At 39.4% G+C, this 13,247-nt stretch overlaps 1 protein-coding gene across 1 annotated transcript in view; it reads left to right on the top strand.

Moving 5' to 3' along the window:
* grin2da (glutamate receptor, ionotropic, N-methyl D-aspartate 2D, a) overlaps nucleotides 1-13,247 on the top strand; it is a 282,945-nt gene that overhangs the window by 219,683 nt on the left and 50,015 nt on the right. Inside the window, exons 11-13 of the mRNA XM_085446989.1 lie at nucleotides 4,564-4,689; nucleotides 8,789-8,901; nucleotides 13,027-13,143. Coding sequence (XP_085303115.1) covers nucleotides 4,564-4,689; nucleotides 8,789-8,901; nucleotides 13,027-13,143 — 356 coding nt within the window. The remainder of the gene's footprint in view (nucleotides 1-4,563; nucleotides 4,690-8,788; nucleotides 8,902-13,026; nucleotides 13,144-13,247) is intronic.

Genomic DNA, 13,247 nt, shown 5'->3' with positions numbered 1-13,247 from the left:
TTGTTTGTAATTCTTTAAACCTACTCGAGCATTGCAACACTGCTGCAGTTGTGCTGCTATTGCCACACAAATTAGCTGCTTTACATTTTGCTATCAATTTATTTACGACCATGGCAGCATAATTCTGTCCAATGACGCTGCAATAAATCCTCTTTTGTGTGGGCACTTCAACAAGGACCGTATTGATTCTTCATTGGTGCTACGCCAGGCACGTGTACATTAACTCTGCTTGTACTTGTTTTGTTTCATTGCACTGTAGTCTGTCGTGCCTGTGAGGTGTTCCTAAAATTAGATATTACAAAGATTATTCTACTCAGTAGCATAATTTTCAACATTCTGTTAATGACTGTTATTATGTACGCTCTCCTCCACTATAATAATAGACACAGAAAACAAAACAGTCATTAAACCATTTTCTTTGTATAGGAAAAGTCATTCACAAAACAAGCAGGCAACCAGTATTTATTTATTGGCTTTTATTAAAAACGTCAGTGAGTGCCTTTCAAAAATCAGAACGCGTCATTCAAAACTAGATTTAGAACCTGAAAAGAAATAAATTAATATAAAAATTCAAAAGAAATTTGAAGAAAACATTTAAAGCGACCGTGGGCATCGGCTAGATTCAGCACAAATCCAGCAAACGTATCCATCCAGTCCAACTCTTGATTTAATTTAAAATCATTAGAAATGTATAATTCATTGACTCTTATGCAACGTTGATGTTGTTTTTGTGACACACAGTTTATTACATTATTAATCATCCATAATGTTGCATGGCAAACTTAAGAAGGTTTCACATATACTAAAATAAACTCAGCATTTATTTTCATTATAAAACTTTAATGCGGGTTGCAATGAATAATGTTTTATAATAAAAAAAACAAACTATTGTTCTGTAGTCATCCTTTTCCCCAAAAATGTTCTTTCTCTCTAAATGACATTTTAAGGTTGAAGTTACTTTATTGTCTCCCTAAATAAATAAATAAATTTTTATTTATATAGCACCTTTCAAGACAGAATCACAAAGTGCTGCACATAAGATTACAAGTCATAAAAAGATTAACCAAAGGAGAAAACTGTTTTGGATGAAAGGAACTGCTGCATGAAACCAGATATTACTAAACATCACAATAAAAACATATTAAATGGGTGCACATAAAAAAACAACATCTGAGCAAAGAAGCTGTTTGCACTGTCAACCTTAAACCGATGCAAACATGCACATCTTCATACATAAATTACAGGCACCAAAACCTCTCGCTTTACATGTTTAACAGCACACATGCAATTGGTAAAAACCGCAGTTTTTTTTCTTCTTTTTTAAAGTGTACTTTATTGGTCCCCGTGGGGAAAATCCCTGTCTGCATTTAACCCATTCACTCAGTGAAGCAGTGGGCAGCCACTGGGCGCCCGGGGAGCAGTGTGTAGGGACGGTACCTTGCTCAGGGGTACCTCAGGGTAGCTGTTCAGGGGAATCGAACCCCCGACCTTCCTATCATGGGGCCACCACTCTACCTACTGAGCTATCCCTGCCCTTATCTTATCTTGTTATTGTTATCTTGTTCTTTAATAAATGTAACTGTCAGGTGGACAGATTGTTTCCAACGATTGTGTTTAAACAGAGGAACCTTGTTCAGGATAGTCAAACAAAGATTTGTTTTCAAATATTAAACATTATCAATGTGCTGTAAACAACATGCATTATTCACCTATTCATACAAGCATTTCTTTCTGTGCCTAAGTGCTTTCTGTCAGTGCCTTGCCCAAGGATATTTGGCATGTCTATTGGAACGGCCAGGGATCAAACCACCAGCCTTCCTGTTAGTAGATGACCCACAGCCACCCCACCTAAAGCACACCATCTGAAACTGATTAGGACAGATATAGCATGAAAAGGAGAAGCTGGTGTGGAGTTGGGTTGCAAAGTAGCTTGCAGATGCATAGCAACTTTAGGCAGACTAAAGCAGCTTAAACCACACTCCCAAATGGAATTTGTCACTTAAAGTTGTGTAATCTGACCCATCAGATGATATGGGCTGGCACTGGCATCAGCCCTCTTACTGTGATTTCAGCTGACTTTGTGCCTGCTTGTACGAGCATTAAGCTCGATTAAAATTCAGGTCTCCTTGTGACAGCCTCCTTGTGATTATGATGCATATCTAGTTTCATGCTTTTTCTGTTAAAAATGTATCCTCCATGCATGATTTTGAAAATGTTTCTACCAAAAATTTAATAAAAAGAAAATGATTATCATAAACAGAATGAAATGAAATTATTATTCAATTTAACAATGAAAACCTAGCTGAAATTATAATGCATCGTCGCAGTCCTTGTGGCACACGGGTTGGCAGCCCATGCAGCCTTAAAAGCATATTAACCCTGTCTGGCAGTAAGTTTAATGGATAATCCTGAGCCTCTCCACCTGCTCCCTCACTGTGTGTCTCTCTGCACGGGAGCCACAGCTAAAAGCCTCGTATATAAACGATGCTTGTTACTCTTTGGTATGTCAGCACACAGTCACATTTGATTTAGCATCTCATCCTGGAAGTAACACAAGGAGAGACTAAAGTGTTGATGAGGCGACCCAGTAGCTCAGCCCATCTCGCCAGTGCTGTTTGATTAGTGTTACATCTGCCAATGTCAGTCTAGGCAGCAAATCCCTCACTAATTTGGCAAATCTCAGGAGAATCTGCTTGTTTCCTCTGCCGGCAGTTAGACTAGCACCCATTACTTGATATGAGGAGAGACAATTTCCTCCTGTCTACATCCAGACGTCTAACAATTTAATACAAGACTGCTCATTTGCTGTGTCATGCAGCTACACAGTGGCAGAAACAGAAAGTGTCAATGTGTAAATTATTCAGCACACATTTCTTTTCCTGAAATGTATAATACATGGATGCTCGCTCCATATTCATGGACATAATAAAAACATTAAAATCAAATCCCTGACTCGGACTTAGATGTTTTATATTATTTTTCATTAAAATATTTACATCCCATTCAATGTTTCATCACTTCTGTGATGCCTCCTGCTTTGAGATATGTCTTTTCTCTCATTACAATTTTTGTTTTGGTTGAATTTACTATGAATCTGAGCTGACACAGAATAGAACCAACAACCTACAGTATCTAGCTTTGTTTTACTATCTTGGTTTCTATTTTTCTCTGCAATTTTCAAAATGTTCAAATGCAGTCTCCAAACAGTTGATTCTGTTCATCTGGACGTTTCGTCACTCATCCAAGTGACTTCTTCAGTCTCAGCTGACTGCAGGTTTCCCCAAATCTTATAAACAGCACATTTGCATAATGACTGAAACCAGCCCACTGAAGGAACAATGGGCTGGGAGGTCAGTTCCTTAATCTTAATTATGCAAGTTCTCATGACCATTGATCAACAAGCACTGACCAAAACCCACTGATCAAAGACCACTGATCAATGGCCATTCACAGAGAGTTGGGGAATGGCTGCAATCACAGCATTGTAAGATTTCGCCATCTTCATCTTACCATTAAGACGTTCAAATGCAGTCTTTTTACAAAGACAAAAAAAAGCTCAGTTGTACCAGTGGTAAGGTCACGCTTGGAGCTTGACACTCTGCTGTGTCTGAGTATTTCAGGGTAAAAGGATCAAGCTCCTGTGTAAATTAATATGGAGCGAGCCATAACTGCAATTTCAATGGCTACTGGGATGTGAAAACTGTGTGCGCTGTATAGAATCAACCGCCAGAGTCGATAAAACCCTGTAAAAAGTTCAGTTACTTTGCACCAAAATATAGTTTAAAAAGTTGTTGTTGTTGTTTTTTATTTCACTTGCAGGTTGAAATAAAAAAAGTGATTTCACTTGCAGGTTGGGGCAGCACGGTGGTAAGCACTGTTACCTCAAAGCAAGAAGGTCCTGGCTTCAATTCCACTATCTGGCCAAACTGTGTGGAGTTTGCATGTTCTCATTTTCGTGGGTTCTCCCGGCTTCCTCCCACAGTCCAAAGACACACTTAGTGGGGATAGGTTAATTGAAAACACTAAATTGCAACCATCCAGGGTGTACCCTGCCTCTCGCCCTAGGACAGTTGGGATAGGCTCCAGTGCGACCTGTGACCTTGAAAAGGATGGATGCAGGTTGTACTTGTACTACAGAGTGCTGACGCTATGATTGTGTGTAGCTCATCCCAGTAAACTATCAAACAACTTCTCTTTGTCGCTGCCTTACGATGCCTCTTGTTTAGATCAGGTTCACAGTGACATTGAGAAACGTGCAGCGAAAAGTTTTTGTTTGCTAGTTTAGAACAAGTGATTTAACCCTCTGTGGTCTAAGTAACCTTGTGTGCTAATTCTAACCCCCTGCATATTGGAGGAGCAGACTTTTTTTATAACATCCACTGCACCAGAAACAGTTGGTGCATGGGATGACAAGGGTCTTCTCAAACCTATAGTTGTTAGGCATCAATCTTTGTTCACTGTCCACACAGATTCCCATTTTATGAAGGGGTAATTAGTAAATGTCAGGAAAACTTCCTAAAGTTTTCCTATTCGTTCTTGTGTGTGTGTGTTGGTGTATTGCAGAGCCCTACAGCCCAGCGGTGTGGGTGATGATGTTTGTGATGTGCCTGTCGGTCGTGGCTGTCACAGTCTTCATCTTTGAGTTCTTCAGCCCCGTGGGATACAACCGCAGCCTGCAGAGTGCTAAGAGTAAGTGACGGAGTCGCTCCAGTGTCTGCACGCCAATCAACCCACCACCACTGCTCATTTCACAACATTATTACCAACTTGTCACTTTGTCAGTTATGTAAGTGAGGGGGGGCTGATTTGAGGAGGGTGTTTGTCCAAATTATTATAATTAAGCGTTCCGCTTTTTTTTGACTTCACAGGATTCAAAACAATCACTTCACACCCACAATGTGGCTTATTTAATAATAATGAAACAAACACGGACTGCGTGGTGGTGGTTGATGTTGACGTCTTTACAGTACTTGTCACTTCACCATTATTGCAACTATTTACTGTGTGCGTCTCTGCCCCGACACATTTATTTTTAATTATAAACTGGAAAAGTTGTTCTTTATGTTTTAATAAACTGACACAAGTAGAAGTGAACTCATTTTATGTGACAGGTAGATGTCTGTGCACGCTCGTCATTTTTCTTTCTTCTGTATCAAACCGCTTCAACTTTCATCTCTCTTTATAAGCATGTTTAAATCTTATTCTTATCTTATTATATAATTGTTTCTATAGTTTATATCCTCACAAAAGTTGAATAAGCTAAAGTTTAAAGGTCTACTTACCAGTTTTTGGCAGTTGCATCTCTGTCGTCCTCTTTTTTTTCCAACATTTCCAGGGTGTCAAATACTAGTGTTGTGTCAGAAGCTGCCAGCTTCCCAGAAATACAAAACCTTGAGACACTGACCATTGCAATGGTATATAGTATAATACGGACTATATAGCAGTCCTTTTTTTCCCAAGAGCATAAAGCTCATGGAAGGGTTTGGTAGCTAGAAGATGGTCCACTTTGGGATCTTTTAACATGCTTTCCCTTGCTACTTGGTCAGAGTTAATCACCAGATTTAGGAAAATATTATGGTCCCTACACATGAAACATTTAAAAGTACTGTTTGAGTTTAAGGAGGGTCTATATGTGATGAGTTCCCAACTTGTGCTCACACTTCAGTGGCTTTGACAAAATAGCAACATATTATCCATTCTATGACTTAAATACGTCAAATTAACTTCCACTTCACTCAAATATAATACACTTTAAAGTGTAAAGACACTATAAAGTGCCTTGTGTGCTTAATTTGTGCACTCATTACTTGAAGAAAAGGTACTTCAGATACTTCAAAGTAATCCTCCCACACATCTGCACCATATCTACAGTGGGGCAAAAAAGTATTTAGTCAGCCACCGATTGTGCAAGTTCCCCCACCTAAAATGATGACAGAGGTCAGTAATTTGCACCAGAGGTACACTTCAACTGTGAGAGACAGAATGTGAAAGAAAAATCCATGAATCCACATGGTAGGATTTGTAAAGAATTTATTTGTAAATCAGGGTGGAAAATAAGTATTTGGTCAATAACAAAAATACAACTCAATACTTTGTAACATAACCTTTGTTGGCAATAACAGAGGTCAAACGTTTACTATAGGTCTTTACCAGGTTTGCACACACAGTAGCTGGTATTTTGGCCCATTCCTCCATGCAGATCTTCTCGAGAGCAGTGATGTTTTGGGGCTGTCGCCGAGCAACACGGACTTTCAACTCCCGCCACAGATTTTCTATGTGGTTGAGGTCTGGATACTGGCTAGGCCACTCCAGGACTTTCAAATGCTTCTTACGGAGCCACTCCTTTGTTGCCCGGGCGGTGTGTTTTGGATCATTGTCATGTTGGAAGACCCAGCCTCGTTTCATCTTCAAAGTTCTCACTGATGGAAGGAGGTTTTGGCTCAAAATCTCACGATACATGGCCCCATTCATTCTGTCCTTAACACGGATCAGTCGTCCTGTCCCCTTGGCAGAAAAACAGCCCCATAGCATGATGTTTCCACCCCCATGCTTCACAGTAGATATGGTGTTCTTGGGATGCAACTCAGTATTCTTCTTCCTCCAAACACGACGAGTTGAGTTTATACCAAAAAGTTCTACTTTGGTTTCATCTGACCACATGACATTCTCCCAATCCTCTGCTGTATCATCCATGTGCTCTCTGGCAAACTTCAGACGGGCCTGGACATGCACTGGCTTCAGCAGCGGAACACGTCTGGCACTGCGGGATTTGATTCCCTGCCGTTGTAGTGTGTTACTGATGGTGACCTTTGTTACTTTGGTCCCAGCTCTCTGCAGGTCATTCACCAGGTCCCCCCGTGTGGTTCTGGGATCTTTGCTCACCGTTCTCATGATCATTTTGACCCCACGGGATGAGATCTTGCGTGGAGCCCCAGATCGAGGGAGATTATCAGTGGTCTTGTATGTCTTCCATTTTCTGATGATTGCTCCCACAGTTGATTTTTTCACACCAAGCTGCTTGCCTATTGTAGATTCACTCTTCCCAGTCTGGTGCAGGTCTACAATACTTTTCCTGGTGTCCTTCGAAAGCTCTTTGGTCTTGGCCATGGCGGAGTTTGGAGTCTGACTGTTTGAGGCTGTGGACAGGTGTCTTTTATACAGATGATGAGTTCAAACAGGTGCCATTCATACAGGTAACGAGTGGGGGACAGAAAAGCTTCTTACAGAAGACGTTACAGGTCTGTGAGAGCCAGAGATTTTCCTTGTTTGAGGTGACCAAATACTTATTTTCCACCCTGATTTACGAATAAATTCTTTACAAATCCTACCATGTGGATTCATGGATTTTTTTTTCACATTCTGTCTCTCACAGTTGAAGTGTACCTCTGGTGCAAATTACTGACCTCTGTCATCATTTTAAGTGGGGGAACTTGCACAATCGGTGGCTGACTAAATACTTTTTTGCCCCACTGTACATGCTGACTGTGTTTCCATAAACGTGCAGCTTCACCTTTAATGTTGAACAATGAGCTATAGTCAGTGTCTTTTTGTTCTTTTATTTCTCATCCTTCTGAGACTTCACAGCATAGTGATTCACAGCGTAATGACCTTACATTCAACACGAGGGTGTCTGCTGCCAGGTTTAATAACTTTAAATAAGTCCTCTTCTCAGTTACGTCTGTTTGAACTTTCAACATGAGACATTTCTTAGATCACTGCAGGGCAGCTGGTCCATACAATCACTGCAATTTAATGCATGTTAATGTTGTTAATGTTGACGTTCTGTATTGTCATAGCAACAGCGTCCACATGTCTAATTTCTACTTTAATTTCAAAGTCTGGGCTCTGTCCCTGTATTTCCAATTAAAAGTCTTAAAGCAACAGTGGACTGTGACTATTCAGATAACAACGTGCTTCTGTTCGCTAGCATTACCTGATTTCAGGCAGACTTGCAAATATTTCATTCACAATGTCACCAAGGCCACACAGTTATGCGCTGCTCTTTTATGGCGGTTAACCAAACTATTATAAAACCGACTAGTTTTTGTCTTTGAAGCATCTTGGAATTATTTTTTCAGAGTACAGAATACTTTCAATAGTGTTCTGTAACTTTTGAAATACTTTTCATATACGTTTTATATAAAACTGTTTCTTCTGCATCTCATTGTCTTGAAAATTCCTGTTGGATCAGTCCTGCCCCACAGAACCTCCACTACGTGTTACCTGTTGGCTTTGCTTTCTGTGAAACCACAAAAGACTAAATTTTACCCAGAATCATGAACCCGGACCTGGAACCTGGACCTCAGCAATGATCTTAAGTGACTAAAAGGAAATCTTTATGAATGAGTGAAAATATGGGAAATATTTCTACTACTATTACCATTGCTAGTAGTAGTTATAGAGGATGATAGTACATGCTATAGAATATTTCCTCTGTGGCAGCGGTGCTGAATCAGCCTGTTAGAGATGGTGCACCACTGCCTGCCAGTAAATGGTGCAAAGGGTACTCAGGATTATCCATCATGGATAACAGTTCAGTGGCCTTCTCCATATGGATGTGAGCAACATGTCACAAATCTTAATTTCTTTGTTGCTACTCAAAGAGTGATGCGTTTCTTCCTAAGAGCATAAATTTGGATATTTAAGTCATCTCTTAATATTTCTTTGAAAATAGTTTTTTTTTCCCCCAACTCTGGCCATAATTCATCACCCAACACAATTTCCAGTAATGTCTTAAACAGGTATTACTTTCCTTCATAAACACACTGTCTGTCTGTCTGTTTCTCAGAGTCAGGGGGATCTAAGTTCACCATAGGGAAATCTGTCTGGCTGCTCTGGGCTCTGGTCTTCAATAACTCTGTGCCTGTGGAGAATCCCAGAGGAACCACCAGCAAGATCATGGTAAATTTAGTTGAATGGCTGTGTTTTTTATTTATTTTTTTATTTTTTTATTTATTAATTGTGTGAATGACTCATCAAACTAGAGCATCAATTACAGTCAACTCCAGGTTCAGTATTTATTGGTCAAAGATGCAATTTTAACCATTTTAATTGTTTTAATAGCAAAAACTTTAGCACTTTCCGAATCAATCATTTGGGACAATTCTTTAAAAAAATCCACTGACCAGCTCAGTAGGAGCAAACAGCTGGAATGACCACAGAAGAGCAATAAAATTCATGTCCATTAAATTTGTTCCATGTTTAAGAAAAATAGCTTCATAGCAAGAACATTCTCGAGGAGTAAGTTTTATCATCATCACGGTCTACAATGAGCTTCATATAATACAGAGGACTTACAACCAAGTGGAGTAGCACAGTTTTGCAGTGGTTGCCTCACAGCGAGAACGTCCTGGATTTGAATCCATGTTCTCCTCATACTTGGGTGGGTTTTCTCTGAGAGCTCCAGTTTTCTCCACATTACAAAGTTTGAGCTACTTGGCAATTCTAAATTAGTCATAGGTGTGAATGTGTCAGTGGTTGTTTATGTCTCTGTACATGGACTGCCAATCTGTCCAGGGTGTACCTGTGTGACAGCTGGGCTAGATTCCAGATCCTGAACTGGGTATGCAGAAGACAATTGATGGATACAACAATGTATAAATCACTAGTTACGCACAGGAACAAGAAGACCAGATTGCACTTTGCCAGAAAACACATAAAAGAGCCTGCAGAGTTCTGGAAAAGATTCTTTGGACAGATGAACCCACGATTAGAGATCAGAAAGGAAAGTAAGGAGAGAAAGAGCTCATGAGCCAAAACATAGCACGTCATCTGTCAGACACAGTGGAGGGAATGTTGTGCTGTTAGTCTTTATTGGCTGTAACTGCTAATAAAAGTAGCAGGATGAATTCTGAAGTGTACAGGGTTGTACTCCAAATGCTGGCAAACAGTGCAAATGGATAGTGAACCAAAGCATACTGGGAAAAGGAACCCAAGAGTTTCTTAAGGCAATGGAATGTGAGATGAGAAATCGGATTATAACCAAAGTGCTTAACCCTATTCAGTTTTATAAAACCAAAGGCCGACAGAGAAAGAGCAACTGAAGGTGAGTGCAGGGAAGGTCTTTACTGCAGCCACCCTCAGGAGGTAACACAGCGTTTGGAGATCGCCACAGGTTCTAAACTTTAGTGCGTCATTGAATAAAAAGGATTTTCATACTTGATTTTCATTAAGTATTAAAAACAATCATTTTTACTTAAAGTGATGTTAATTTGTGGTGGTCTACAGAAGCAAAATTATAAAACTTCTATCTATTAACAAGCCTAAATTAACAATTTTTGAGTCAAAAGTAGTTCAACTTTCAAATGACTACATTCTCACCATCAAGCGGATACCTGTGTGACATTAAACTGTAGTCATTAAAAATGTCATGTTTCAGTGTAATCTAGGTGTCTACAAGACAATTATTTAACAGACTGTTTAGTCACTTGTTTCACTGTGGTGGTCCTTACAGTACCTGCTGTTACTTTGGGCTTGCAATCTCTAATGCAGAGTAAAGCCACAGGAGGGGAAAACTCGAGGTGTATTTTGTTCGACTGCTTGCCCAAGTGCTTTTCAACAAAACCCCAATCATCTTAAGAGCTCATTAGCTGCTTGATAGGCTTCACAAAAGGGGGTTAGAGCAGAGAAGATGATTATTCAACATCGTATGTGTGCTTTTTTTTTTAACCTGGATTTGAAGTTAGTTGTATTTCAGCCTGCAGGTAAGAGTTATTAATGGTTTTCTTGCCCATCGAACCATTTCCCATGTTCAATTTAAGATTAAAAAATCCACTGAAGAGAAAACTGTATATTTAAGGTTCCCCTTTAGCAGCACCAGCACTCTGTATCTGATATGTTTTTGCAACACTTGCCAGCCAAAATATTCTACGAGGCAACCACGTCTAATTAAAAGGAAAAAAGAAAGAATGATTACAAGATAAATCCAATTTTAATGGAGGTTTATTTGCCAAATGACTTCCACTTCATTTTTCATACCTGCCTAAGCCTATTCAGGGTTATCAGTAAGTACCCCACTATGCGCTGGATAATTGTCAACCATTTATTATTGATATTAACCATTTAAACAGATTTTACATCAGTCCACAGGTCGATAACTTCCCAAGCAGTCCGTCGTTCAAGCCTCCACTGAGTTTTATTTTTTAATTATGCTGATTTGCCACAGTTAGTAGGGGTGTGCATTTACTATCTTAATCACTAAGAAAATTATGCAAATTAACTTTTGGCATAAACAGAGTACTGTGGAAACAAATAGTCCTATTCACCACAGTGCAAATTTATTGCTCCGGCTAATCCACATCTCTGCTTCCTGGCTGAATGTCAGCATTCAACCATCTTATAGCAATAAAAGCAGCTCTTCTGTACGGCTAAATGTCTCCATCCCGAATTGCCTAAAAAACCTTTTGAAGAATCATATTAATTTGCTAAAGTAATTTGGGGTAGTTAATATATTTTGATTCCTTACTCAGACAGCAATACTACAATGTGAAAACAGCCATTATCTGGTGAAAATCTAGCGTTTAAATAATAAACAAACTGAAATATTAACCTCACTTGTTGCAGTTCTCTCATAAAAGTCATAATCTTTATCTGATTTAATGTGGCGTTCTTGCTCGTTAAGGGCTTCACTTCATGAAAACATACACACACACACACACACACAAACTAACCCGATGCGACACCTTTAGGCCATGACAAACACTGCAAACTCTTCCTCTGAAGGCTGTTGTTTGGTTGTCGCTGGATTGTCGCTGAATATGATACCCAGTCATATGATCCCCACTAGTGATCCCCACAGTCATCAGGAGGAAATTTGCATCAGTTTGGCACAGAAGTTGATTACTCTTTAAGTAAACATCAAGAAGAAGAAGAACTCCTGAAGAAGACGGTGGCATTGACGTGCCAAAATAGGACCTCCAAGGAGCAATCTAAAAACTGCAGTGGTGCTGGAAGCACTCCAGAGGGGCGCAAATATGTAACCTTGAAGGAGTGCTTCAAGGTGATTTCAAATTTAAATGCAGTGGGGGTTTTTCTTCCTTTTTTAACAATTTTCGATTTCTCACCTTATGTTTGCGTTTCTCCAAAAACTATTAAAACAAATCAGTCAGCCACAGTTTTGTACTTGAGTCTCCAGGCCGTTCTCTAATCTGTCTTCTTCTTCAAATGGCAGTTTGTTTTTTTTATTTGTGCTGCAAAAGATAATCAACTTTGTTTATGCTGAATACATTTGAACACTTCTTTAACAATAAAATATTAATTTCTGCCAACGAGTATCTGTGCAAGAAAAGCAAGATTATGTAGCAAATAACCAATCAAATAGCTATAGGCTAACAGGCAATCAGCCCAAGCCTGGAATAAATTTGCACCATCTGTTTTCTGAGCTAAAGGCTATGTGAATGAAATAGCAGTTCAACTGCTTGAATGATGAAGGATGTAGCGCTTGAAGCTTGAATTATACAAAGCACTAAACATAACATATGTCACCAAGTTTCCCTCCTTTGTGGAGATGCAATATTAAATAACTTTTACACAATATATTTTTTTATTTGAAAAATACCTTTTAAATATAATTAATTACTTAAATCATGTATTTCAAAATTGTGCTTACATACTTAACCAAGTGCTTTGATTCAACTAGCATATTTGCATCAATGGTCCTAAATGAATTTTAAGGTGGGCAGAAGGTATTTTTATATCCACTGTGATGGACGTGATGATGTAAGGAGTGTATTGCATGAAAAAGGGGATTTTCTTTCTTCCCATATTTAAAAATATGCAACTAGTTTAATATTATTTACAATTTAAGTTCATTTAATTGTGCGACAGATTCCCTGTTGCAGCTTTAGGAGGCAGAAATGCCACGGTGGAAAGTATGAACCGGCCCTCCAGGCAAGACAGAGTTTCAGAGCTGTGAGTTTAGCGATGAAATGCCAGGGAGTGGAAATAGAGTCACCGGGATCCTAAAATACTTTCACACCTGTCAGGCTCAGTCCTCATTGATCTTACTCCACCACGTTCTACCTTCAGGTGCTGGTGTGGGCCTTTTTCGCTGTCATCTTCCTGGCCTCCTACACTGCCAACCTGGCTGCCTTCATGATCCAGGAGGAGTACATTGACACGGTGTCAGGGCTGTCAGATAAGAAGGTATGATATGGATGGATGGATGGATGGATGGATAAGTGATTTACAAACAGGTGAATAGTCATATGATGGACTGAATGGTTAGCAAGAAATTCCACATATTTGAT

The sequence above is a fragment of the Copadichromis virginalis genome, linkage group LG22 (genome assembly GCF_057382275.1).
Source record: "Copadichromis virginalis isolate Kocher_CV1m ecotype Utaka linkage group LG22, C_Virginalis_male_GT1.1, whole genome shotgun sequence".
NCBI classification, from domain to species: Eukaryota; Metazoa; Chordata; class Actinopteri; order Cichliformes; family Cichlidae; genus Copadichromis; species Copadichromis virginalis.
The sequence above is the reverse complement of the archived record's forward strand: the minus strand, read 5'-3'. Positions and strand labels throughout refer to the sequence as shown.